Raw genomic sequence first — 25,133 nt, 5'->3', positions numbered from 1 at the left:
AAGGTCTTACCTGGTATGTTAGGAGGCCAGAATGGTTAGAGGCCAGAGGTTAGAAAAAAATAACTGAAAAGAGAGAGAAGCGGAGGCTGAGAGTTACCAACATCAGTGACAAATACTCTTGGACTTTGTAGTCCATTGTAAATGCAGACTTTGGCTTCTAATCTGAATGGAAATGGAAACCTGTGGGAGACTGTGATTAGAGGAATGATGTAACATTTTTAATATATATATATATATATATATATATATATATATATATATATCCTTGACAAATATATGACATTTTTTGCCTGGTTTTAAATGTAGATAAATGGCATTGTGCTATACACCTCATATGCTTCAATTACATTACCTAACATTGTTTCTGAGATTTACCCATGTTGCTGCTTGTAAATCTACTTTATTATTCCTGACTGTTGTGTAGTATTTCATTGTGTGCATATGGCACATTTTACTTATATATTCCACTAGTAACAGATACTGGCATAGCTCCAACTTCTTGCTACCACCATAGTACTGTGATGAACATGCTCGTATGGGCCTCCTTATGGATTCAGGAGAGTTTCCTTGGAGTGTTTACCCCGGTGAAGGATTGTGGGGTAGGAGGGTGTGTGCATCTTAATTCCACCAAGGCTGTGCTTCAGGATAGTGGCCCCAGTTACACTGCCCTAAGGGGTACATCATGATTTATATTTTCTCATCCAATTTTCATGTTGATCCAGCAAGGGAAGTGAAGTTAATTTTTCTTGTGGATGAGGAAACTGAAGCTTAAGCAAATTATGCTAGTTTGTATAGTGAAGTAGAAGAGCCAGCACTCAAATCCAAAATTTCTGACATAATATTCATTGTTCTTACCAATACAGTGCTGACCACTGCCTCTTCTGGAAATAAGATGAGGCAACCACAGAGAAAGATTTTATTATTACTATTACTATTACTACTATTATTATTATTATATTTGAGCCTCACATATTTTTATATCTGGTCGAACTTAGTAAGCCTAGGACACCATACAGTTTAGCACCAGCATGTATGAGAGTGTCTAATTAGAGTCCTTAGCATTTCAAGTAAAATTAAGTGGAAAAAAAAAAGTTTTCCTTGGTTCATGATGGCTATCAAACAGGCTTGAGTTTCAATGGATGATGTTGATGCCAGTTATTTAGAAAAGCTGATTGTTTTTCAATGTTTGGGGACTTTAGATAAGAATCCAACATTAAATATTAGGTAGATTATATTATATTATATTATATTATATTATATTATATTATATTATGTACATATTATATGCTAGGCACTGAGCTAAGCACTTTATAGGCATCATTTCTCTTACTCCTCACAAGTACCCTATGAAGTAGTTACTTTTACTCCCATTTGACTGTTGTAGAAACTAAGTCCCTGATAGGTGAACTAATTTGTCCAGAGTTATCAGGTGTGAGGTTGAGTTGCAAGTTGAACCTGAGCAGAGCTTTACTCCTGCAGAGCTTTACCCCGAACTACTAAACTGTGCCACCTTCTTGTGAAGGAAGCTTTTAAAATCTCTTGTTGAAATTTAGGACAATGTCTTGTCAGCTGGGGTGGTTTAGACCAGTCATGGGAAGTACAGTATTAGTTGGGCAAGAGTGTCTAGAGAGGATCTGAAGTTTGAAAATGTCCCCGGGTGTCTTCATTATGCCTCCCTGTGTCCCCCAAACTGAGAACCTCTGTGTTAGGACATCCCATCTATATTATAAGGCCTGAGTGTGATGCCTTCAAAAAAGTAGGTAATCTCTAACTGGGCGTGGGTGGTTGGTTGCCTGTAACCCCCAGCTGCCTTTTATTTTTAAAACAGTGTCCTCAAAGCCAAGCATTCATTATCACCAATGTGTGGCTCATCACCGGTGGTTTTCTCTCCACACCTTTTGTTTTGATTGTCATCTGCAAGGAATAAAGTACCATTTATATGTTTACCTGAGCCAGGTTTATAAAGGTTGCTTGACTACAAAGTATGTATTTCAAAGTCAAGTAGACAGGAATTCTGCATTATGTGCTCTTTTGGGTTTCTCTTCTCTGTTTGTACATTTGTTCAACAAATACTTATTAAGCACCTAAGTCACAGTCTGATGGAGGAGAAAGGCAGTTGACTGGAATTTTGCTACATTAAGATAAATGGCACGTGGGATAATCCCGGTGCTATGAGAGCACATAAAAAGGGCGGCATAAGTGTCAGGGGAGGCTTTCTGAAACAGCAACTTTTGAGTCGAGAACTGAAAGACAAGTGGGAGTTAGCTATGTGAAGGGGCCTAGAAACCATTAGAGGCAGGAAGGTAGGGTGAGTATAGAATTTCACAGCTGGAGCAGGAACTGGGCAGGGGATGAGGCTGGAAGAATCAGCACAGATCAGACGATGAAAGAAGAATTATGAAGGAAGGACAGTGGGAACCACTGAAGGGTTTAAAGCCTGGGGGTGGGTGGGGGACACACCAGTCACATTTATAGTGTAGAAAAGTTCCATGAGTGAAGAATTTACTCCTTATCTATCTTATCTATCTCATATGCTTGTTGGTAAATCACAACATTGGAACTGGTGGGTGGAAAATAAAAAGTCTAGATGGATTTGTAGACAGAAGGTCTGACTCATAACCCAAGGTTCCTTTTAAGCATCTAAAAGGAACACTTTTCAAATATGACTTGTTCCTTCCTTCTTTAAAAACATCTGTCAACCTTGTCTAAAATTCTCTCAAAACCAAAGCCTGAGTTGAGAGGAGAGTGGAGCTGCAAACTTTGTTTTCTATGTTCTCCACTACGCACTTCTGGGGTATTGCTGTGAATTGTTCACCCAAAACCTTGCTCCCCTTGAAGAGGGGCCTATTTGAATAGCAGCCAGGGAAGAGGAGGAAGGAGGAACCACATGCAGGGCTTGTTGACATATTCAGAAAATAGTTTGAGCCAGTTAAAAATAACTCCTGTAGGGGCACCTGGGTGGCTCAGTTGGTTGAGAGTCTGTCTCTTAATCTTGGCTCAGATCTTAATCTCAACACTTTGCAAGCCCCATGTTGGGCCCCACACAGACACTGGACATGGAGACAACTTGAAAAACAAAAACAAAAACAAACAAGCAAACAAAAATTCCTTGTGCAAAATTAATAGGGATTTACAAGTGAGTGTTTTAATACAAGCTCACAGAGCAGGGCAGGGTCTCCCAGCAGCTGGCAGCTGACATCGCAGATGGCTGGTGCAGGGTGTTTACATAGCACAAGGTGAGCAGAAGTGAGCTCACCTTCTCTCCTGGAATCCAGAGAGGGAGAAGACAGAAGGAATTGTGTTGGTTGAGCTACTGAGCTAGGAGACTTATTTCTTTTCTCGCTGCCCACTGCACTCTCATAACTGTGGGCATGAAAGTTGTAGTTAATTTTTGTCTGGTTGCTTTGGGTGAGGTTTCTTGAATGTCAGGATTCATAAAATGGCTTTTCTAGTTTTGCAGGGCCTGATCTCACAACCATGAGATCATGACCTGAGACAAATTCAAGAGTCAGACACTTAACTGACTGAGCCATCCAGGCCACCCAATAAATAAACATTTTAAAAAATGATTCTGTAATTGTAACAAAGCCCTCTAGTCTGTGAATTAATGTGTCTTAACTCATGCTTAAGCACTACACCAATGTCTCATGTGTAAATTATTGCACAACAAATTCATACCTTGCTTTGTGTCTTACAGCTTAATTAGTACATGGAACTACATGCTAGTGGAAACCAATTGGATTGTATCATGTAGTTCATTAAAAAAAGCATGTTGGGAGATATTTTGCACTTTTTGGGGGGGAAAGCAAAGTTGATTTTTCTATGATGTCCTTTGCTATCAGTTTCTGTGACATTTGGGCTGCAAAAAGTGAAATGAAACTTCTGAACTTTGGTTTATTGTTTGAGCATTATTGTTCATTAAATACTTATTGTTTACTAGGCATTATGGAGGGATAACACATACCTAATGAAGTATGAAGCAGCAGATTTGAAGCCTGAGCAACAGAAGTCAGCATCCCCAACCCAACTAGGCTTAACTAGCCTCACGGAATCTAATCTGAGACTCTTGGATTTCTGGGCTTGCTACAGTGCTGACCCTAGAATCCTCTTCAATTCCAGCCACAATGCTATGTCAGGCATTTCACAGATTTGGTCAAAAGCTGATACGCAGACGTATCCTGCAGCAAGACATGGCTGAAGCTGCCCCTACCAGAAGCCTGAAAATTCTGGATTTAGTGGCCCTGGGTTTGGGTCACACAGTGGGTGTAGGTGTGTATGTCCTGGCTTGTGAGGTGGCCAGCAATCAAGCAGGACCATCCACTATGATCTGCTTTTTGATGGCCGGTCTATCTTCTGTGTTGGCCGGGCTGTGTTTTGCAGAGTTTGGTGCCCGGGTTCCCTATTCTGGCTCTGCATATCTCTACAGTTATGTCACTGTAGGTGAACTCTGGGCTTTCATCACTGGCTGGAACCTCATTCTGTTTTTTGTTGCTGGTACAGCCATCGTGTCCTGTGCCTGGACCTTAGTTTTTGACAACCTCCCTGGGAATGAGATCTCTCAGACCCTGCGTGAGAGCATCTCACCCCATGTTCCCCATGTTTTTGTAGAATATCTGGACTTTTTTGTTGTGGGCCTTGTGTTGTTATTCATTGGATTGCTGACTTTGAGGAATAGTGAGATTTTCCTTGTTACCAAAGTGTTCACACTGCTAAAAATTTTGGTTCTTGTTTTTTTCATCACCTCTGGCTTCATTAAGGGGGACCTGCACAACTGGAAGCTCACAGAAGCAGACTATGTAAAGGCTGGATTCAATGACACCTCAAGCTTGGGGACTCTGGGGTCTGGAAGATTTGTGCCTTTTGGCTTTGAGGGGATTCTCCGTGGAGCAGCTACCTGTTTCTATGCATTTATTGGTTTTGACAATATTGTTACCAGAGTTGAAGAAGTCCAGAATCACCAGCGTTCCATTCCCATGGGGATTGTGATTTCACTACTCATCAGCTCTTTGATGTATTTTGGAGTCTCTGCGGCACTTACGCTTATGGTGCCTTACTACAAGATTCAACCTGGGAGCACCTTGCCTGAGGCATTTCTTCTTATTGGCTGGGCCCCTGCCTACTATGTTATAGCTTTTGGATTCCTCTGTAGTCTTTCTGCCAGCCTCTTGGGCTTTATGTTCCCCATACGTCAGGTAATACATGTGATGGTGAAGGATGGCCTCCTGTTCCCTGTCCTTGCCAGGATCCATACTGGCACATACACCCGCATTGTGGCCACTGTGATCTTTGGCATTATTGCAGCAATCATGACATTCTTTTTTGGACTCACTGATCTTGTGGACCTCAGGTCAATTGTGACCCTGCTGACTTACTCCCTGGTGGCAGTTAGTGTTCTCATCCTCCGATATCAGCCTGAGATGCAGAATGAGGGAAATAAAGCAGAGGTGCAGGAGGACAATAGACCTTCAGCAGAACAGCTGACTCTACAGGGACTATTTTTTCCATGCAGCTCCACACCTACTCCACTCTCTGGCCGGATTGTCCGTGTTTGCTCCTCACTGCTTGCTCTGCTGCTCACTCTTCTTTGCCTGGTGCTGGCCCGGTGGCCAGTTCTGCTTTCTGGAGACCCACTGTGGATTACAGTGGTTGTGGTGCTCCTGGTGCTCATCACTGGGCTCACTGGGGTCATCTGGAGACAGCCTCAGAGCTCCAGTCCCCTTTACTTTAAGGTCCCTGCTCTGCCTCTCCTCCCACTACTGAGCATCTTCATGAATATTTACCTTATGATGCAGATGACAGCTGCCACCTGGGCCCGATTTGCTGTCTGGATGCTGATTGGATTTGCTATCTACTTCAGCTATGGAATCCAACACAGCCGGGTCGCTTAACTTTACTTAAGTTAAGGCCAAAACTGTAGACCTTGAACTCAACAGTGTGTGTACACAGTTGGCTTGACATCATCACACCTGAATGCAGTCTGGTCCCCCTGAACAACAATGGAGAGTAGTCTTGAATACATGGAAAGCTAGGCCTCCCATAGCATATTGGTGGGGGAAAGTTAATAGAGCTTTGCATTTGTTGTGGAGTGAAGGATTTTTTTGTTTGTTTTTGTTTTTTTGCTTTTTTAACTTGTCTACTTTTTTAATCTATTTTTCAGTTGTGTCTATAGCTGCTTGCTGCACTTAAAACAATTTTAATTGGGACCCTTGGGTGGCTCAGTCAGTTAAGCTTCTGACTTTCGATTTTGGCTCAGATCATGATCTCACAATCTGTGGGATTGAGCCCTATGTCAGTCTCTGTGATGACAGTGAGGGGCCTGCTTAGGATTCTCTATCTCCCCCTCTCTTTGCCCCTCACTCCCTTCTCTCTGGAAAGTAAACACACATTAAAAAGCAATTATTACTAAAAGAAACTAGAGAAAGTGTTTTTGTTATCTTAAGGTAAATATGTAGCAAGGAAAACACTGGATCATATGGCAGTTCTATTTTGAATTAGTTGCAGAACAAGCATACTGTTTTCCACAGTGGCTACACCTATTTACATTCCACCAACAGTGTATGAAGTTTCCTTTTTCTCCACATCCTTGCCAACACTTGTTATTTCTTATCTTTTTGATTTTGCCTATTCTTACAGGTATAAAGTGATATCTCATTATGGTTTTAACATCCATTTTCCTGATGTTTAGCAATGGTGAGCATCTTTTCATGTGTCTACTGACCATCTGTATGTCTACCAATAGACATTGGGAAAATATGTATTTAGGTCCTCTGCCCATTTTTAAATTGGATTATTTGTTTTCCTTGTGCACAGTTGTGTAAGTTCGTTATGTATTTTAGATATTAATCCCTTTTGAGATATATTTTTGTAAATATTTTCTATCATTCATTAGGTTGCTGTTTTGTTTTGATGATGGTTTCCTTTGCTGTGCAAAAGCTTTAGTTACATGAATTTGAAAAGATATTTGTACATTTATGTTTATTGTAGTACAATTACAATAGGATAGGGTAGCAACCCAAATATCCATTGATAGACTAATGGATAAAGAAAATGTCACACACACACACACACACACACACACAGGAATATTACTAAGTAACAAAAAAATAATGAAAATATCCCATTTGTAGCAAAAAGAATAGACATAGAAGGTATAATGCTAAGTAAAATAAGTTAGTCCCAGAAAGACAAATACCATATGTTTTCAACATATGTGGGATTTAAGACATAAAACAACCAAACAAAGCAAAAAAAAAAAAAAAAGGCAAAACACCACACCCAAACTCTTAAATACCAATAACAAACACCAGAGCAGAGGTGGGTGGCATGGGTGAAATAGATAAAAGGAATTAAGTGTGTCCTTATCTTGATGCACGCTGAGAAGGGTATAGAATTTTTGAATCATTATATTCTACACCTGAGAGTTCTATAACAACACTATATGTTAATTAATATTTCAAATAAAAAATAAAAGAAACTGGAAAAAGACAAAAGAAAAGAGATGAAATGTGACCCCTGCCCTTAAGCTGATTATATTATAATATGAGAGGCACAGCGTAGCTGTAACACAAAATAGAGTATGGTATCATAAGTAATATAAAAATAAACTGTCCTGGGAATTAAGAGGGGAGGATGATCACATGGGGTTGGCACAGGGGTAAGAGTTGATTGGTGAAATCAGAGAACAATTGGTAGAGGAATAGCATTTGAGTTGGCTCTCTCCAAGAACAGATAGGATTTTGCATATATGGGTAGAAGGGAGAGATTGTAGGCAGAGAGATGGACACAAGGAAAAGCACAAGAAAAGAAAACAGTGTTCAGAGCAAACTGAGCAGGCTGTGTAGCTTGACCCTTTGCTGTTAGAGGGGCAACAGAACATGCATAAGTGGATTGGAGCCAGAGCATTCCTCTGAGCAGAAAGGACTTTGGATTTGAACTCACCACCCTGCTGAAAATCCCTGGGGTTTGTTCTACTTAGTGATAGCTGAATTATTGGACTTGAAAATTTATCTACTGTTGTCTTCTTGGGTCCACCTGCTCAGAAAGTGCATGGCTGAGAGCCAAGTGTCCTTGGTTTTGTTTCTACCACTAACTAGTAATGTGACCTTGATCAAACTTCTCAGTTCCCTCAGTGCTCTGCTTATTTATCTGAACATGAGAGTCAGAACTGATCATTTCTAAAGTTCCACTCATTTAAAAAATTCTAGGATTTCCTCTGGGGCTGTGTCCTGTTGTTCTCCCAAATAGGTCTCTATTGCATGCACTCTGAACCTTCACTTTGGCCACTTTTAAGTACAGCTCATTGTTGGAGCTGTAGAGGTCCAATAAATAATATCCCCTTTTCTATTCCTATGTTTGGAACTAATGGATTATCAAGACATAGAGACAGATGATTAAACCATCAGCTTTAGATCTTAGCCTAATTGGCTTACAAATCCTGAATCACTAGACAGACTTACTCCTCATCACGAGTAGTGTTGAACACTGCCTGCCTCCCATCACAGGAGGGATTTTATTAGATTTTCGAATCTGATTTTATTAGATTTTCTCATGTATGAGCAGGTTGGAATGCACGTGTCCTTTAGACAGGTTGGGGCTGAATAAAAAGGAAAGCCAACAAAAGATTGGAAAGGGCTGAGATGGGCATGTTCACTGCTGTCTCTTCAACTCACCAAAGTCATAGTGAGAGAAGGGGGTTGGAGAAAGACCAGGAATACTTAGTGGTGTTCAAATTTCAGCAGGTGCCACCTCACCTGGAGGGCTTGTGACAAGAGATTGCTGGGCTCTGCCCCTGGTGTTTGTATTTCAACAGGTCTGGGTGGGGCCCAGAACTTGTACTTCTAACAAGTTTCCAGGTGATGCTGATACTGCTGGTCCAAAGACATCACTTTGAAAACTAAAGTTCCAGCTGAAGCATCTTCACATGTAAAGTTGAAACAAGGGAAACAGAGGTGCACTTTGAAACCTTACCTTTATTTAATGAAACATTTACATTAAAATATCGTTGTTAATCCTTTCATAGTGGGGGAATCTTGGTAAATCATTTCACAGTGTATATGTATATCAAATCATCACAATTTACACTTTAAATATCTTATAATTTTATATGTCAATTATACCTTAATAAAGTGGAAATAAAAAATACAATACCACAGAAAAAATACCCCTGTATCTTAATTTTCTTTATTTTATTCCCTTATCATAGATTATACATTAGGAGTATATTTTGTTCACTCCCCCAGAGAATCCAGCTGGGCACCAAGTATATAATGAGGATTTAATAAATTCATGTTAAATTGAATTGAGCCTTACACATTTCCATGGTATAGAAATTTCTTCTTCCTTTCAGGCTAGCAATGTGCTACTCCTTTAAAACTATCTTCTGGGAGACTTCTTTGAGAAACAGCCTTTCTCTCCATCCAGAACTATATCTAGAAATGTATCTGGATCAGTACTTAACATCTAGACCTGTGCTCAGGCACTTCTAGTTTTGCCTGTATGTGGCTCTCCCTGAGTTCTGGTGACTTTTCTGTCTGTTCCATCAGAGTAGAGTCTTGTTCAGGACAAAGAGTAGGTTCTCTCCTTCCTGTTGACCCAAAAGTAAGTGCAGTGTTATTCATTCAAAGAGCAACAGGGTAAAGACAGCCCTGGGGTAGGAGAATGCCTAAAATGTCCTCCCCTAGTCCTGCTCCATCTATTCCCATGGGATTTGGTGGGGAAACCTAGATACTGAAATTGATAGAAGGCCCAACCTAAGCTACCTGTCTCCAAGCAATACCTGAAGATGTCCAGTGTGCACAAAACAAGTATCTTTTTTGAAACAGAGTTTTTGCTTGGCATACAAAGGCCCCTGTTTTTCTGCCATATTTACCTATATGGCCTGCCTTAGGAGGGAGGTATAGAAAGCTAATTTCTTACTCATGGAATTTATCATCTTCCCAAAAGGGAGTAATTCAGTCCAGGGAAGCCTGCTAGAGGCAGGATTACCCATATACCTACCAACTCCTTTGGATGCTCTTTGAGGGACTGATGAAAAAAACCTTGTGAGAGAATCTAAGATTAATTGGAGAGAGAGAATTTATAGCCCAAATGGTGAGAAAACTGCGCTGAAATTGGAGGAATTAGTAACTGAAAAGTGATTGAAGCATCATTACTTTGGAAGGGAAGGTATGAGTAAAAACTGAGAATGAGGTATTGGTCAAGAGAGACTTCCTGGAGGAGGATTTCTGTGAAGCAATTTGGGAAATAAAAGAGGGACAGGTGAGTTGGAACAGAAATTGGACAATAATTCTAGGCTACATGGACCTTTAAGAGTCAGGAAAGATTGAGACTCTTGTGGCAGATGTGTGTTATCACATTTGAAGGGAATTTATGAGCCAGGTTTGTATTGTGTATTGTGTCATGGAGCAAGATTCCTGAATCAGGAAAAGATGAGATCTGATTCTCATTTTCATCTGGAGGAGAGACAGACAGAAGGAGATGGACAGATATACTCCTCCTGGGAGACATTTGTAGTAACTGCTACAGTCATCTAGATCCTTCTCTTCAAAGAATGGCCCATGGACCAGCAGCATGTGTATCACCTGCGAGTTTGTTAGAAATGCAGAATCTGAGGCCCAACCCAGACCTACTGAATCAGAAACTGTGTTTTTAACAGGCTCCCAAGTGATCTGTATGCTCTTTCAGTTTGAGAATCACTGGCCTCAGATGATCCATGATAGGTGTGTGGCCTCAGATGAGCACTAAGGAGGTCTGAAAATTTTGGAATTGGGAACACAAGAGAAGGGATCTAAGCTGGGAAAATTGAATTTGGAGAAGAGGGAGAAGTATGGGCCCTGGCAGCCCTCCTGTCCCCAGGCCTCCCACAACAGTCACTGTGCCAGGGTTTGGCGTTCTGTCCACTTTGTGAAAATGCCTGCCATGGCCACACTAGAGTCAGCCTGGTCCTCAGGAGCTCCCCTGGGGCAAGCATTGTGGGAGCCAGGACTGCTCCCCATTCTGCTACCTCTACTTCATATGATGGCCTGAAAGGGACTGGGGAGGTCATATTAGGTCATGCCCTGCTTCAGGGTTATACTGTCTCTTAATCAAATGAGTGATAACTTGATGATACTAATTGAGGAGACTATGGAGATTGGGGTAATTGAAATAGGAGTTCTTAACTATCTGTCCTGAAAATTAGGATATTTTCATTTTTCAAAGCTTTAAGGAGAGACAAGATGACTGCATAATAGATTATAACCTGGTAGAGACCCAAATAATACTTTTTAAAAATTAATTTATCTTTAAAAATTTACATCCAAGTTAGTTAGCATACAGTGCAATAATTATTTCAGGAGTAGAATCCAATGATTCATCCCCTACATATAACACCCAGTGCTCATCCCAACAAGTGTTTTCCCTCATGCCTCTTGTCCATTTAGCCCATCCCACACACACAACCCCTCCAGCAACCCTCAGTTTGGTTTCTGTATTTATTTTTTTTTTTTAATTTTTTTTAATTTTTTTTATTGTTTTTTATTTTTTAATATATGAAATTTACTGTCAAATTGGTTTCCATACAACACCCAGTGCTCATCCCAAAAGGTGCCCTCCTCAATACTCATCACCCACCCTGCCCTCCCTCCCACCCCCCATCAACCCTCAGTTTGTTCTCAGTTTTTAACAGTCTCTAATGTTTTGGCTCTCTCCCACTCTAACCTCTTTTTTTTTTTTTCCTTCCCCTCCCCCATGGGTTTCTGTTATGTTTCTCAGGATCCACATAAGAGTGAAACCATATGGTATCTGTCTTTCTCTGTATGGCTTATTTCACTTAGCATCACACTCTCCAGTTCCATCCATGTTGCTACAAAAGGCCATATTTCATTTTTTCTCATTGCCACGTAGTATTCCATTGTGTATATAAACCACAATTTCTTTATCCATTCATCAGTTGATGGACATTTAGGCTCTTTCCATAATTTGGCTATTGTTGAGAGTGCCGCTATAAACATTGGGGTACACGTGCCCCTATGCATCAGTACTCCTGTATCCCTTGGATAAATTCCTAGCAGTGCTATTGCTGGGTCATAGGGTAGGTCTATTTTTAATTTTCTGAGGAACCTCCACACTGCTTTCCAGAGCGGCTGCACCAATTTGCATTCCCACCAACAGTGCAAGAGGGTTCCTGTTTCTCCACATCCTCTCCAGCATCTATAGTCTCCTGATTTGTTCATTTTGGCCACTCTGACTGGCGTGAGGTGGTATCTGAGTGTGGTTTTGATTTGTATTTCCCTGATAAGGAGCGACGTTGAACATCTTTTCATGTGCCTGTTGGCCATCCGGATGTCTTCTTTAGAGAAGTGTCTATTCATGTTTTCTGCCCATTTCTTCACTGGGTTATTTGTTTTTCGGGTGTGGAGTTTGATGAGCTCTTTATAGATTTTGGATACTAGCCCTTTGTCCGATGTGTCATTTGCAAATATCTTTTCCCATTCCGTTGGTTGCCTTTTAGTTTTGTTGGTTGTTTCCTTTGCTGTGCAGAAGCTTTTTATCTTCATAAGGTCCCAGTAATTCACTTTTGCTTTTAATTCCCTTGCCTTTGGGGATGTGCCGAGTAAGAGATTGCTACGGCTGAGGTCAGAGAGGTCTTTTCCTGCTTTCTCCTGTAAGGTTTTGATGGTTTCCTGTCTCACATTCAGGTCCTTTATCCATTTTGAGTTTATTTTTGTGAATGGTGTGAGAAAGTGGTCTAGTTTCAACCTTCTGCATGTTGCTGTCCAGTTCTCCCAGCACCATTTGTTAAATAGACTGTCTTTTTTCCATTGGATGTTCTTTCCTGCTTTGTCAAAGATGAGTTGGCCATACGTTTGTGGGTCTAGTTCTGGGGTTTCTATTCTATTCCATTGGTCTATGTGTCTGTTTTTATGCCAATACCATGCTGTCTTGATGATGACAGCTTTGTAGTAGAGGCTAAAGTCTGGGATTGTGATGCCTCCTGCTTTGGTCTTCTTCTTCAAAATTACTTTGGCTATTCGGGGCCTTTTGTGGTTCCATATGAATTTTAGGATTGCTTGTTCTAGTTTCGAGAAGAATGCTGGTGCAATTTTGATTGGGATTGCATTGAATGTGTAGATAGCTTTGGGTAGTATTGACATTTTGACAATATTTATTCTTCCAATCCATGAGCAGGGAATGTCTTTCCATTTCTTTATATCTTCTTCAATTACCTGCATAAGCTTTCTATAGTTTTCAGCATACAGATCTTTTACATCTTTGGTTAGATTTATTCCTAGGTATTTTATGCTTCTTGGTGCAATTGTGAATGGGATCAGTTTCTTCATTTGTCTTTCTGTTGCTTCATTGTTAGTGTATAAGAATGCAACTGATTTCTGCACGTTGATTTTGTATCCTGCAACTTTGCTGAATTCATGTATCAGTTCTAGCAGACTTTTGGTGGAGTCTATCGGATTTTCCATGTATAATATCATGTCATCTGCAAAAAGCGAAAGCTTGACTTCATCTTTGCCAATTTTGATGCCTTTGATTTCCTTTTGTTGTCTGATTGCTGATGCTAGAACTTCCAGCACTATATTAAACAGCAGCGGTGACAGTGGGCATCCCTGTCGTGTTCCTGATCTCAGGGAAAAAGCTCTCAGTTTTTCCCCGTTGAGGATGATGTTAGCTGTGGGCTTTTCATAAACGGCCTTTATGATCTTTAAGTATGTTCCTTCTATCCCGACTTTCTCAAGGGTTTTTATTAAGAAAGGGTGCTGGATTTTGTCAAAGGCCTTTTCTGCATCGATTGACAGGATCATATGGTTCTTCTCTTTTTTTTTGTTAATGTGATGTATCACGTTGATCGATTTGCGAATGTTGAACCAGCCCTGCATCCCAGGAATGAATCCCACTTGATCATGGTGAATAATTCTTTTTATATGCTGTTGAATTCGATTTGCTAGTATCTTATTGAGAATTTTTGCATCCATATTCATCAGGGATATTGGCCTGTAGTTCTCTTTTTTTACTGGGTCTCTGTCTGGTTTAGGAATCAAAGTAATACTGGCTTCATAGAATGAGTCTGGAAGTTTTCCTTCCCTTTCTATTTCTTGGAATAGCTTGAGAAGGATAGGTATTATCTCTGCTTTAAATGTCTGGTAGAACTCCCCTGGGAAGCCATCTGGTCCTGGACTCTTATTTGTTGGGAGATTTTGGATAACCGATTCAATTTCTTCGCTGGTTATGGGTCTGTTCAAGCTTTCTATTTCCTCCTGATTGAGTTTTGGAAGAGTGTGGGTGTTTAGGAATTTGTCCATTTCTTCCAGGTTGTCCAATTTGCTGGCATATAATTTTTCATAGTATTCCCTGATAATTGTTTGTATCTCTGAGGGATTGGTTGTAATCATTCCATTTTCATTCATGATTTTATCTATTTGGGTCATCTCCCTTTTCTTTTTGAGAAGCCTGGCTAGAGGTTTGTCAATTTTGTTTATTTTTTCAAAAAACCAACTCTTGGTTTCGTTGATCTGCTCTACAGTTTTTTTAGATTCTATATTGTTTATTTCTGCTCTGATCTTTATGATTTCTCTTCTTCTGCTGGGTTTAGGCTGCCTTTGCTGTTCTGCTTCTATTTCCTTTAGGTGTGCTGTTAGATTTTGTATTTGGGATTTTTCTTGTTTCTTGAGATAGGCCTGGATTGCAATGTATTTTCCTCTCAGGACTGCCTTCGCTGCATCCCAAAGCGTTTGGATTGTTGTATTTTCATTTTCGTTTGTTTCCATATATGTTTTAATTTCTTCTCTAATTGCCTGGTTGACCCACTCATTCGTTAGTAGGGTGTTCTTTAACCTCCATGCTTTTGGAGGTTTTCCAGACTTTTTCCTGTGGTTGATTTCAAGCTTCATAGCATTGTGGTCTGAAAGTATGCATGGTATAATTTCAATTCTTGTAAACTTATGAAGGGCTGTTTTGTGACCCAGTATATGATCTATCTTGGAGAATGTTCCATGTGCACTCGAGAAGAAAGTATATTCTGTTGCTTTGGGATGCAGAGTTCTAAATATATCTGTCAAGTCCATCTGATCCAATGTATCATTCAGGGCCCTTGTTTCTTTATTGACTGTGTGTCTAGATGATCTATCCATTTCTGTAAGTGGGGTGTTAAAGTCCCCTGCAATGACCACATTCTTATCAATAAGGTTGCTTATGTTTATGAGTAATTGTTTTATATATCTGGGGGCTCGGGTATTTGGCGCATAGACATTTATAATAGTTAGCTCTTCCTGGTGGATAGACCCTGTGATTATTATATAATGCCCTTCTTCATCTCTTGTTACAGCCTTTAATTTAAAGTCTAGTTTGTCTGATATAAGTATGGCTACTCCAGCTTTCTTTTGGCTTCCAGGAGCATGATAAATAGTTCTCCATCCCCTCACTCTCAATCTAAAGGTGTCCTCAGATCTAAAATGAGTCTCTTGTAGACAGCAAATAGATGGGTCTTGTTTTTTTATCCATTCTGATACCCTATGTCTTTTAGTTGGCGCATTTAATCCATTTACATTCAGTGTTATTATAGAAAGATACGGGTTTAGAGTCATTGTGATGTCCGTATGTTTTATGCTTGTAGTGATGTCTCTGGTACTTTGTCTCACAGGATCCCCCTTAGGATCTCTTGTAGGGCTGGTTTCGTGGTGACAAATTCCTTCAGTTTTTGTTTGTTTGGGAAGACCTTTATCTCTCCTTCTATTCTAAATGACAGACTTGCTGGATAAAGGATTCTCGGCTGCATATTTTTTCTGTTTAGCACACTGTAGATATCGTGCCAAGCCTTTCTGGCCTGCCGAGTTTCAAAGGAGAGATCAGTCACGAGTCTTATAGGTCTCCCTTTATATGTGAGGGCACGTTTATCCCTTGCTGCCTTCAGAATTTTCTCTTTATCCTTGTATTTTGCCAGTTTCACTATGATATGTCGTGCAGAAGATCGATTCAAGTTACGTCTGAAGGGAGTTCTCTGCGCCTCTTGGATTTCAATGCCTTTTTCCTTCCCCAGTTCAGGGAAGTTCTCAGCTATAATTTGTTCAAGTACCCCTTCAGCACCCTTCCCTCTCTCTTCCTCCTCTGGGATACCAATTATGCGTATATTATTTTTTTTTAGTGTATCACTTAGTTCTCTAATTTTCCCCTCATACTCCTGGATTTTTTTATCTCTCTTTCTTTCAGCTTCCTCTTTCTCCATAACTTTATCTTCTAGTTCACCTATTCTCTCCTCTGCCTCTTCAAGCCGAGCCATCGTGGATTCCATTTTGTTTTGCAATTCGTTTAAAGCGTTTTTCAACTCCTCGTGACTGTTCCTTAGTCCCTCGATCTTTGTGGCAAGAGATTCTCTGCTGTCCTGTATACTGTTTTCAAGCCCAGCGATTAATTTTATGACTATTATTCTAAATTCACTTTCTGTTATATTATTTAAATCCTTTTTGATCAGTTCATTAGCTGTTGTTATTTCCTGGAGATTCTTCTGAGGGGAATTCTTCCGTTTGGTCATTTTGGATAGTCCCTGGAGTGGTGAGGACCTGCAGGGCACTTCCCCCGTGCTGTGGTGTATAACTGGAGTTAGTGGGCGGGGCCGCAGTCCGACCCGATGTCTGCCCCCAGCCCACTGCTGGGGCCACAGTCAGACTGGTGTGTGCCTTCTCTTCCCCTCTCCTAGGGGCGGGATTCACTGTGGGGTGGCGTGTCCTGTCTGGGCTACTTGCACACTGCCAGGCTTGTGTTGCTGGGGATCTGGCGTATTAGCTGGGGTGGGTAGGCAAGGTGCACGGGGGCTGGAGGGGCAGGCTTAGCTCGCTTCTCCTTAGGTGATCCACTTCAGGAGGAGCCCTGTGGCAGCGGGAGGGAGTCAGATCCGCTGCCGGAGGTTTGGCTCCGCAGAAGCACAGAGTTGGGTGTTTGCGCGGAGCGAGCAAGTTCCCTGGCAGGAACTGGTTCCCTTTGGGATTTTGGCTGGGGGATGGGCGGGGGAGATGGCGCTGGCGCCTTTGTTCCCCGCCGAGCTGAGCTCTGCCGTCCGGGGGCTCAGCAGCTCTCCCTCCCTTTGTCCTCCAGCCTTCCTGCTTTCTGAGCAGAGCTGTTAACTTATGACCTCCCAGACGCTAAGTCGCGCTTGCTGTCGGGACACAGTCCGTCCGGCCCCTCCGCTTTTGCCAGCCAGACTCGGGGGCTCTGCTTGGCCGGCGAGCCGCCCCTCCGCCCTGGCTCCCTCCCGCCAGTCCGTGGAGCGCGCACCGCCTCGCCGCCCTTCCTACCCTCTTCTGTGGGCCTCTAGTCTGTGCTTGGCTCCGGAGACTCCCTTCTGCTAATCCTCTGGCGGTTTTCTGGGTTCTTTAGGCAGGTGTAGGTGGAATCTAAGTGATCGGCAGGACGCGCTGTGTGCCCCGCGTCCTCCTACGCTGCCATCTTCCGGCACTCCCCCCCTGGTTTCTGTATTTAAGTGTCTCTTATGTTTTGTCCCCCTCCCTGTTATTATATTATTTTTGCTTCCCTTCCCTTATGATTATGTTTTATATCTTAAGTTACACAAATGAGTGAAATCATATGATATTTGTCTTTCTCTGACTAATTTCACTTAGCATAATACACTCTAGTTCCAACCATGTTGTTGCAAATGGCAAGATTTCATTCTTTTTGATTACTGAGTAATACTTCATTGTATATATATATATATATATATATATATATATATATATATATATTACATCTTTATCCATCTGTTGTTGGACATTTGGGCTCTTTCCATACTTTGGCTATTGTTGATAGTGCTTCTATAAACATTGGGGTGCATGTGCCCCTTTAAAACAGCACACCTGTATCCTTTGGATAAATACCTAGTAGTGCAATTGCTGGGTTACAGGGTAGTTTTTATTTTTAATTTTTTTAGGAGCCTCCATACTATTTTCCAGAGTGGCTGCACCAATTTCCATTCCCACAAGCAGTGCAAAAGTGTTCCTCTTTCTCTGCATCCTCGCCAACATCTGTCATCCCCTGAGTTGTTAATTTTAGCCATTCTGACTGGTGTAAATTGGTGTCTCATTGTGATTTTGATTTGTATTTCCTTGATGATGAGTGATGTTGAGCCCAAATAATGCTTTTTAAGGGATCTTTTGATGATTCATAATGGATCAATAACAAAGTATATGAGACCTATAATGCCAGAGACCTGAACTGATAGACAATGGTATAATGTTACCAGATGGGAATTTGAGAATTTTCTTAAGGTTTTGAGGATTAACGTATCTCATCTCTAATCAGAATGAGTGATAAACACAGGCCAAATTAAAGGAAAACAGATTGAGAGTGAATAGAAGGAAGATTTTTCTGAAATTAGAGCGTGACCTAGGAAGATAGTAGGGTGCAGGCTGTCTTGCAGTGTGCATGGCTGTCTCACTTGGGTATGGAATGCCTCAGATAGGCTCCTGCCAAGAAATAGAAAATGCTCACAATTAACTCTCAAAATCTTTTTTATCCCAAGGGTTCTCCAGTCGACTTGTTAAGTGAAAGGTTGGTATGGACGTATGGTGTATGCAAGTGGTAACACATAGGAGTGATGAATGACAGAATAAAAACAATCTTCTTAGAAGATTGAAATCTGCTAAAAAATGTAAACGGAGCTTGGATATAGGAGAAAAAAGTTGCATTTTAGGCCTTAAATAAGAGCTATAGGCTTCCATGGTCTTCCTCTCTCCATGTATTTATCTTGTGTCATTGATGAGATTTAAAAACCTCTTAAGGAAAAAGAATGTCACTTTTATGTTTTACTTCTTTATATTTCTAAAGCACACAAATGAACATAAGAGCTGCCACCGCTGAGTACTATGCTGTATACTTTCTTCCAACTCTTTACATAAATACCTATTTAATACAAAAATTGTGTGAGGTGAGTATTGTTGTGCTCATTTTACAAAAGTTGAAACAAAGGCTCAAAGAGGTTAAGCCATTTGTGCAAAATTAAAAGTGAAGCTAGATTTATACCAAGTTTGAGCAAAGTCCCTGCTGCTAACCCCTGAGCTATAGTCTGCATGGAGTAACTGCTCAGTAAGGGACAGATGATCATTGTAACTTGATGACATAGAGGTAATTAAAAGGCAATGGATAATTCGAAACAGTAAATAATTAAAATACTATTTCTATTTGTTTTGTAGAATGTACTCAGAGACACACTTAATGACACATGGAAGCTCATACTCACATTCTTTCATTTACCATCACTGTGTCCCACCCTGCAGTCAGGAACTTAGAGAGGCAAAAGGCTAAATAACTATATTCATAAAGCATCTTATTGAGAGTTATGTGTGTGTGCCTACTATATTAAATTTGAGTAGAAATATGCCCCAAAGATTGGGGTACATTTATCTCGGTAGGTCTATAAAGATGAGCATATTTAGTTGACTTTTTGGTTATGGTGTGTGTGTGCATGTGCATGTGTGTGTGTGTGTGTGTGTGTGTGCGTGTGTGTGTGTGTGTTCACAAATTCTGAAAGAGTTCAACAAGATATAAGTAGCTGCCTTCCACCCTTGGCCCTACTTGGTGTGTTTGTACCAAACCCTGATATTTATTTTCATTACTTCGCAAGGGGTCCTAATTGAGTTTTCTTTCCAGAATATCATGCCTAACACACTGGGATACTTGAAGCCTCTGTAAATCTGCTACAATCAGAAGAGGTTTGCAGAGAAAGAAAAACAGCAGCCATAAGGCAATCATCTCTTGTCTTTTACTTTCTAGCCTAATACACAGCCACCCTTGTATGCACACCACTCATGTAATCACCTTCTCTCCTAGAACCTGTAATGGAAGGTACTAAGAGAAGAAGACCATCCTGGAAGAAGAAGAATTGAAAATTATACCAGTGAAGGAGTCTCGAGTTGAGATTTAAAAACAATGGTTATCTGTGAAACCAACTTAATAGAAAGCAATGAGCTTTGACAGAAGCAAGGATGGTAAGAAGACTTAAATGTCTTTGTTTACATCCTTAGAAAACCAGAAGCAAAGCTCCTGGAAGCAGGAAGCTCCTGGAAGCAGGAGGCAGGCCAACCTGGATGTGGTTTGAAGACAGACACAGCACAGGAAACTCCTTCTCCACCTTCCAATGCCAGTACCCTCTTCTAGAAAAAAATACATGATCTGTAGATATACAAAGAAAGTTAATCAATCATGTGGCTAAGGATGCTGACTAATGCTTAAAGACTAGTAGCCTGACTGGAGGTACCCAAGTAGCTTAAAGAGGTCACCTGAGATTCTCCCAGAATGGGGGTATTCAGCCTGATGTGCAAGGTGAGGAGTCAGAGATCTAGGATCCCTGGCTGAAGAGAGGATGTGTGTGGCTGGTTGGGTTGGAGTGCAGAGGCTGGGCTCTTGAGGATGGGTGTCCTGGTGTCCTGAGCTGGGCTGGATGGAGGTGGGTGGAGGGGAGGACACATCTCCCCCCTCAGCTAAGGGAGGACTCCAGGCTCAGGGCCTGTCTTAGAGCATATTCTCTCCAGGTGACCCAGAGGGGAAGGGAAGAGAATGGGGAGCAGACACTTCAGACCAGTCCAGCCTCATTCTTTCCCCTCAACCCTCCCTCACCTCCCTAAGTCCAGCCTATCGATGGCCATGTCACACTTATTACACACCTGCTGTGTGCACCAAGCTCCAAAGGGTTCTTGGGCTATTCTCACCCCATGAACCACTGCCTTCTCCTTGCAGCCCAGGCAGATCATCATACTCTTCAGCCCCTGGGTTGATCTCAGAGCCCAGAAGCCTGTTCTGAAGGCTGAGATATAGAACCTAGGTTTTGGGACATACCATTAAGACCCTAAAGAAGTGGGGAGAAGGGGAAGGTGGGGAGATATATCCACAATTTCTTCAGGCAGTATGATTACTTACAGCGGCAAGAAAGATTCAAGTGAGAGGAGAGGAAGAACTTCCCAGAAGCAGACAAAGCTGCTTGTGTTCTGAATCAGAAATCCTGGGCCTGATACAGCAAGGGAGCAGGATGAAAAGGGACACATAGAGGGTGATCCTATCCCCAGGAGTGTTGGGGTTCACCAAGGTGTGGCTGGGGAAAGGGAGATGACGTGGAGCAAACAGGCAGGAAACAAGGTGAGGCTCTGGTGGAATCTTTGGCTTCCATGTGGAGGAGGGAGTCCCGTCCCCACACAAACTGAGCAATTATGCAGCATCTTTGTGGCTATTACACATCAGTGATCTGGGAGAAGAAAAGCCCCAGAGGCTGTGTAAGTTCCTCTTTCTCCTCAAGCCAGGCTAGTAGCAGAGGAGGGTCTCTCTCCAGCAGGAGTGGAGATGAAGGTGGTGGGGCAATGTTATGGGGAATAGTTACCATTTGCCTCTGTCCTCTCCTGAGATGGAGTGGTTTTGGGGTGACCAGGTAAACAGGCCTTCCTGAAGTCCCAGGGCTGCCAAAGGTCCCTTCAGACCTGGGTCATGATGGAGCCAAGAGCTGGCCTGCCTGCTCCCCTAGGCTACTCAGGACGAGGCGGCGCTCGCCCGGGTGGGAGGGGCTTCCCCCAGGTGGGACTGAATTGCCCGGCAGGTTTCCCTTGGTCACCCTCTTCCTCTGTGCACTCCTGCCCATCACTTTCCTGATGGAAAGACAGGTCTGCCCACAGGAAGAGAGGGAGGAGAGCAGGTGGAGGGTATGAAGAGAGAGAAGGGGCAAACATGCTTCCTTTCATTGGGCTCTGAGCCCTGCTCTACTCCCTAGATTCTGAAGGGTGTGAAAGGTGCAAAGGCAGGTGTAGAAATGACTTGAAATGGGGCAAAATGGTAGGATGAAGCAAGGTGGAGAGATGGAGGCAATGGGAGAGTGGAGCCCATGGGAGGTGGGGTTGTCTGGGGAGTGGAGCCAGGAGGGAAGGGAGGCAAGCTGGGTGGGGTGGAAGGTAGTGAAGGTGGGAGGGGACAGAGTGGGAGGTGGGCAGTGCAGGGGGTCAGAGGGATAGGGGTGGGCAGGGCAGGGAAGTGGAGGAATCAGGATGGGGCAATGCCTGATGGAAACTCAGAGATGGTCAGGGTTCTGGGTTATCAGGAAGGAGGCCTAGAGAAGCGTCCCACTGGGAGAAGGGGAAGACAGACAGCAGTTCAGAAGCATTCCTGGGAGGAATGTAGGGAGTACAGGCTGTGGCAGGGAAAGCAAGGGTGTTTGTGGGTCCTTGGAAGGTCCCAGGAAGGTGAGGGTAAGACCTCCAGAGCCACTTCCCACTCATGCTGAGGCCTGACTCTGGATGGGAGCTGAGGAGGCCACCTAAGCAGCAGGGGGAGGGGTGTGATCTCTGCCTCTCCTTCCACCCCTTCAGTCCCCTCTACCCTACGTGACTGGCCCATGCTTTCTCCCAGACATTCTACATCTCTGGAATCTAGAGGACTGGGCTCTGGACCTTTAGAAGAAAGGAATAGAGTGGTGTATATGTGTGCACAAGTGTGTTTGATGACTGTATGAGAGTGTAAGTTTGTGTGTGCATGCCTATCTGTAAGTGTATGAGTTTGTGAGTATGTGTCTTTGTATTGCGTGTATATGAGAATGTTTGTGATATATTGGTGTGTATATGTGTGTATTTTGAGGGTATGAGTCTGTGTGTATGTATGAGTGTGAGTATATGTGTGTGTATCTGCATGTGTGCAGGTGTATGTGTGCATGTGTATATGTTTGGGTGCTGTCCCAAGGGAGCCTGAAGCTCACAGCTGAAGATGTCTTGATGTGATTTGTGCAAATTTCAAGCAGGTTTCAGGCAGTGGTATGGGATGGGTTGGGTGGGAGTCCAGAAGAGAAAGGCTGTCTGTGCTTGGGGTATGGGGAGTTGGGTAGCCTGAGCAGTGGGTGTCTCTGTCCTGCCAGCCACAGGGGGATGGCATCAGGGCCCTGGGTCTGAGCCTGGGTGGAGACTGGGTCCTGAGGCCTTCACTCAGGGCTCGGAAGAGCTCAGAGGCCCTGCTCTGACCAGGGAGGGCCAGAAACATATGGAGTCAGGGTGGAAGGTTGGCCAGACAGTGGAGGGTTCAGGCCTACTCTCTCCCCCACCTCCACTCCCAGGATTTGGGAATGATGTAAGCAGGCTGCAGTTCCTAACTCTAGGCTCCACCCTTTCTGCCTGAGGCCATAAAGTCCCCAGAAGTCTTTGTGTGTCACCTTCTGAGGCTAGGATGACCAGATTCACACTGAAAACTTCCCTCTCTTGTCAGTACTACCTGGACAGGTACAAAACAAGTCCTTGTCTCTTGGAGGCCTCTGGAAAGGCCATATGCATCCTTACTGAATTTCATACAAGCTGAGCCTTTCAGACCCCTTGTGCTGAGAAGTTCTTACTGAGTCTAACTCAAATCCCCTTGTTGCACTTTGTGCTGGACAACCCCAGGCCGAGTTTGTGAAATTGGAACCTAGCACCCTCACCTGCAACCGTGGAAGTAGTTTCCTCTGGATAAGGAAGTAAGTCTAGAGTGTAGGCACACTGAGAGGATGGGGGGTAAAGCTGGTGCATCACAAATGGGTCAAACCTTCCCTGGGCAGGAGGGCCATGATCAGGGCAGATTCAGAGAAGGAAGTTCAAAGATCACTGCTTGTAACACTCTCACTTTACAGACAGGAGCCAGAGGGCCCGCAGGAGGGAACACTCAGTGTCCCTTGCTACATGATGGCTGCCTCTGGAAGCCTGCCCCTGACTCCTGATCTAGGAGTCCTGCTTGTGCCCCATTTGGAGGACCCTGGAATCTGTTCCCATTCTCTTGGCTTTATGGGATGGGAAGAGGGGGAGAAGGACTTCAGCTAGACTGGGATGCTGTCCCCCTTCCTCCTCCTCTAGTGACTCCATTCCAGCCTTCCAGCTGGGCTTCTAGGCCTCCCATGCACTGACACCTACTTCTTCTTCTTCCCGCCTTCCCTCCAGACTCCCAGGATCTGGTCTTTTAGCTCCATCTGGGCAGCCATTGCAGTGTTTAGTCCTCCCTGCCCTGCTCTAGCCTCATAGCCTGTCCCCAGTTTGAACCTTCTTCTCTCTTCCTCTTCCTGCAGATTAGCCTCTCAGTCCTTTACAAAATTGCCCCATACTTTCCTCCTGTGGGAAGTCTTCCATGATTAATTCTCGTGGTTCTGGATCCCACCTTTTTTCTTTCTAAGCCACTACTAGGTACTCACAGGCTTTCTCTTGTTCTTCTGTCTTCTCTTTCCTGAGCCTTGTCCCTGCTCCTCCCTCTGATTTCCTCTCCTGGCATGGACTTGTGCCTCCCCACAGGCAGGGCTGGTTTTATCTTCCACCCAGGTCCCCCTCCATTTACCAGGAGGGCCAGGACTGCACAGGAGAATTGCCTGAGCTCCTCCCTGTTCTCTGTGTTCTGGGAATAGCAGAGATAATGGTGTCCAACTGGGTCTCATCCCAAGGAGGAAGGTGGCAGTGCAGACCCTTCCCTGTGTGTATCCTAGTATTTTATTGGGGTTTAGGCCTCACCCCCAGGTCTGCATTCTCCTTTTTCCTTGTTGCCTCTGACCCAGTTAACAGACCTCTGGAGCTGCTGCCCTGGAGCCCCTGGGATGCTGGGTCAGGTGTGGGGAGCAGCAGGCAGTCCAACTATGATTTCTCAACTTGGGCTTTACACTGCACCTGACTACCTGCTTCCTGGTTGGGTCTCTGCAGACCTGTTTTCTCTCTCAGGCTTTTCTTCCACCCTCCCTTTCCTTCCTCCATTCCCTTCTCACACAACCACCTGTCCCCAAAGCCTGAGTTCTTTCAGCAAGCTCTTTCCTTCCTGAGAACCTTAGGGTTGGCATCCTGCCTGGCGAGGAGGATGGGTGGGGGAGATCTGGGGGGAGGATGGTCCTGTCTCTGCTGAGGCACAGGACCTAGCTCTGGACCCATCTGTGCACTGACTTCCACCTTGTGGCTATGATGAGAACTGCAGGTAGGGATCCTCAAGTGGAGAGGGGAAAGGGGGAGGAGGATGCCCACCTGGGCATGCCTTAGGAAGAGAGCAGGTCTCAGAATTGCTAATTGATATAGGAAGTTTCCTCAGGGAGTCTTTGAATTCCTAACTAACCTGGGAGTGGAAACCTGGGTGGAAAGTCAAGTAGCAAAACCCATCTAGATGGAGAGAGATAATTGAAACTGTCCTCAAGTCTC

General features: G+C 43.3%; 1 protein-coding gene across 3 annotated transcripts in view; it reads left to right on the top strand.

Annotated features, from left to right (window-relative positions):
- The window catches only part of LOC102972188 (cationic amino acid transporter 3-like), a 29,519-nt gene extending 9,641 nt beyond the window's left edge, over positions 1-19,878 (top strand). For 2 of the 3 annotated variants that reach the window (XM_042991901.1, XM_042991900.1), the window contains exons 2-3: positions 3,941-5,192; positions 19,807-19,878. In XM_042991901.1, the coding sequence (XP_042847835.1) occupies positions 4,125-5,192; positions 19,807-19,815 (1,077 nt within the window). In that variant the 5' untranslated portion in view covers positions 3,941-4,124 and the 3' untranslated portion in view covers positions 19,816-19,878. Of the gene's footprint in view, positions 1-3,940; positions 5,193-6,633; positions 6,672-19,806 lie in introns of those variants that run through there. The other variant, XM_042991902.1, reaches the window with a different exon arrangement.
- The last annotated feature ends 5,255 nt before the right edge of the window (positions 19,879-25,133 follow it).

Source organism: Panthera tigris, chromosome B4 (genome assembly GCF_018350195.1).
Source record: "Panthera tigris isolate Pti1 chromosome B4, P.tigris_Pti1_mat1.1, whole genome shotgun sequence".
NCBI classification, from domain to species: domain Eukaryota; kingdom Metazoa; phylum Chordata; class Mammalia; order Carnivora; family Felidae; genus Panthera; species Panthera tigris.
The sequence above is the reverse complement of the archived record's forward strand: the minus strand, read 5'-3'. Positions and strand labels throughout refer to the sequence as shown.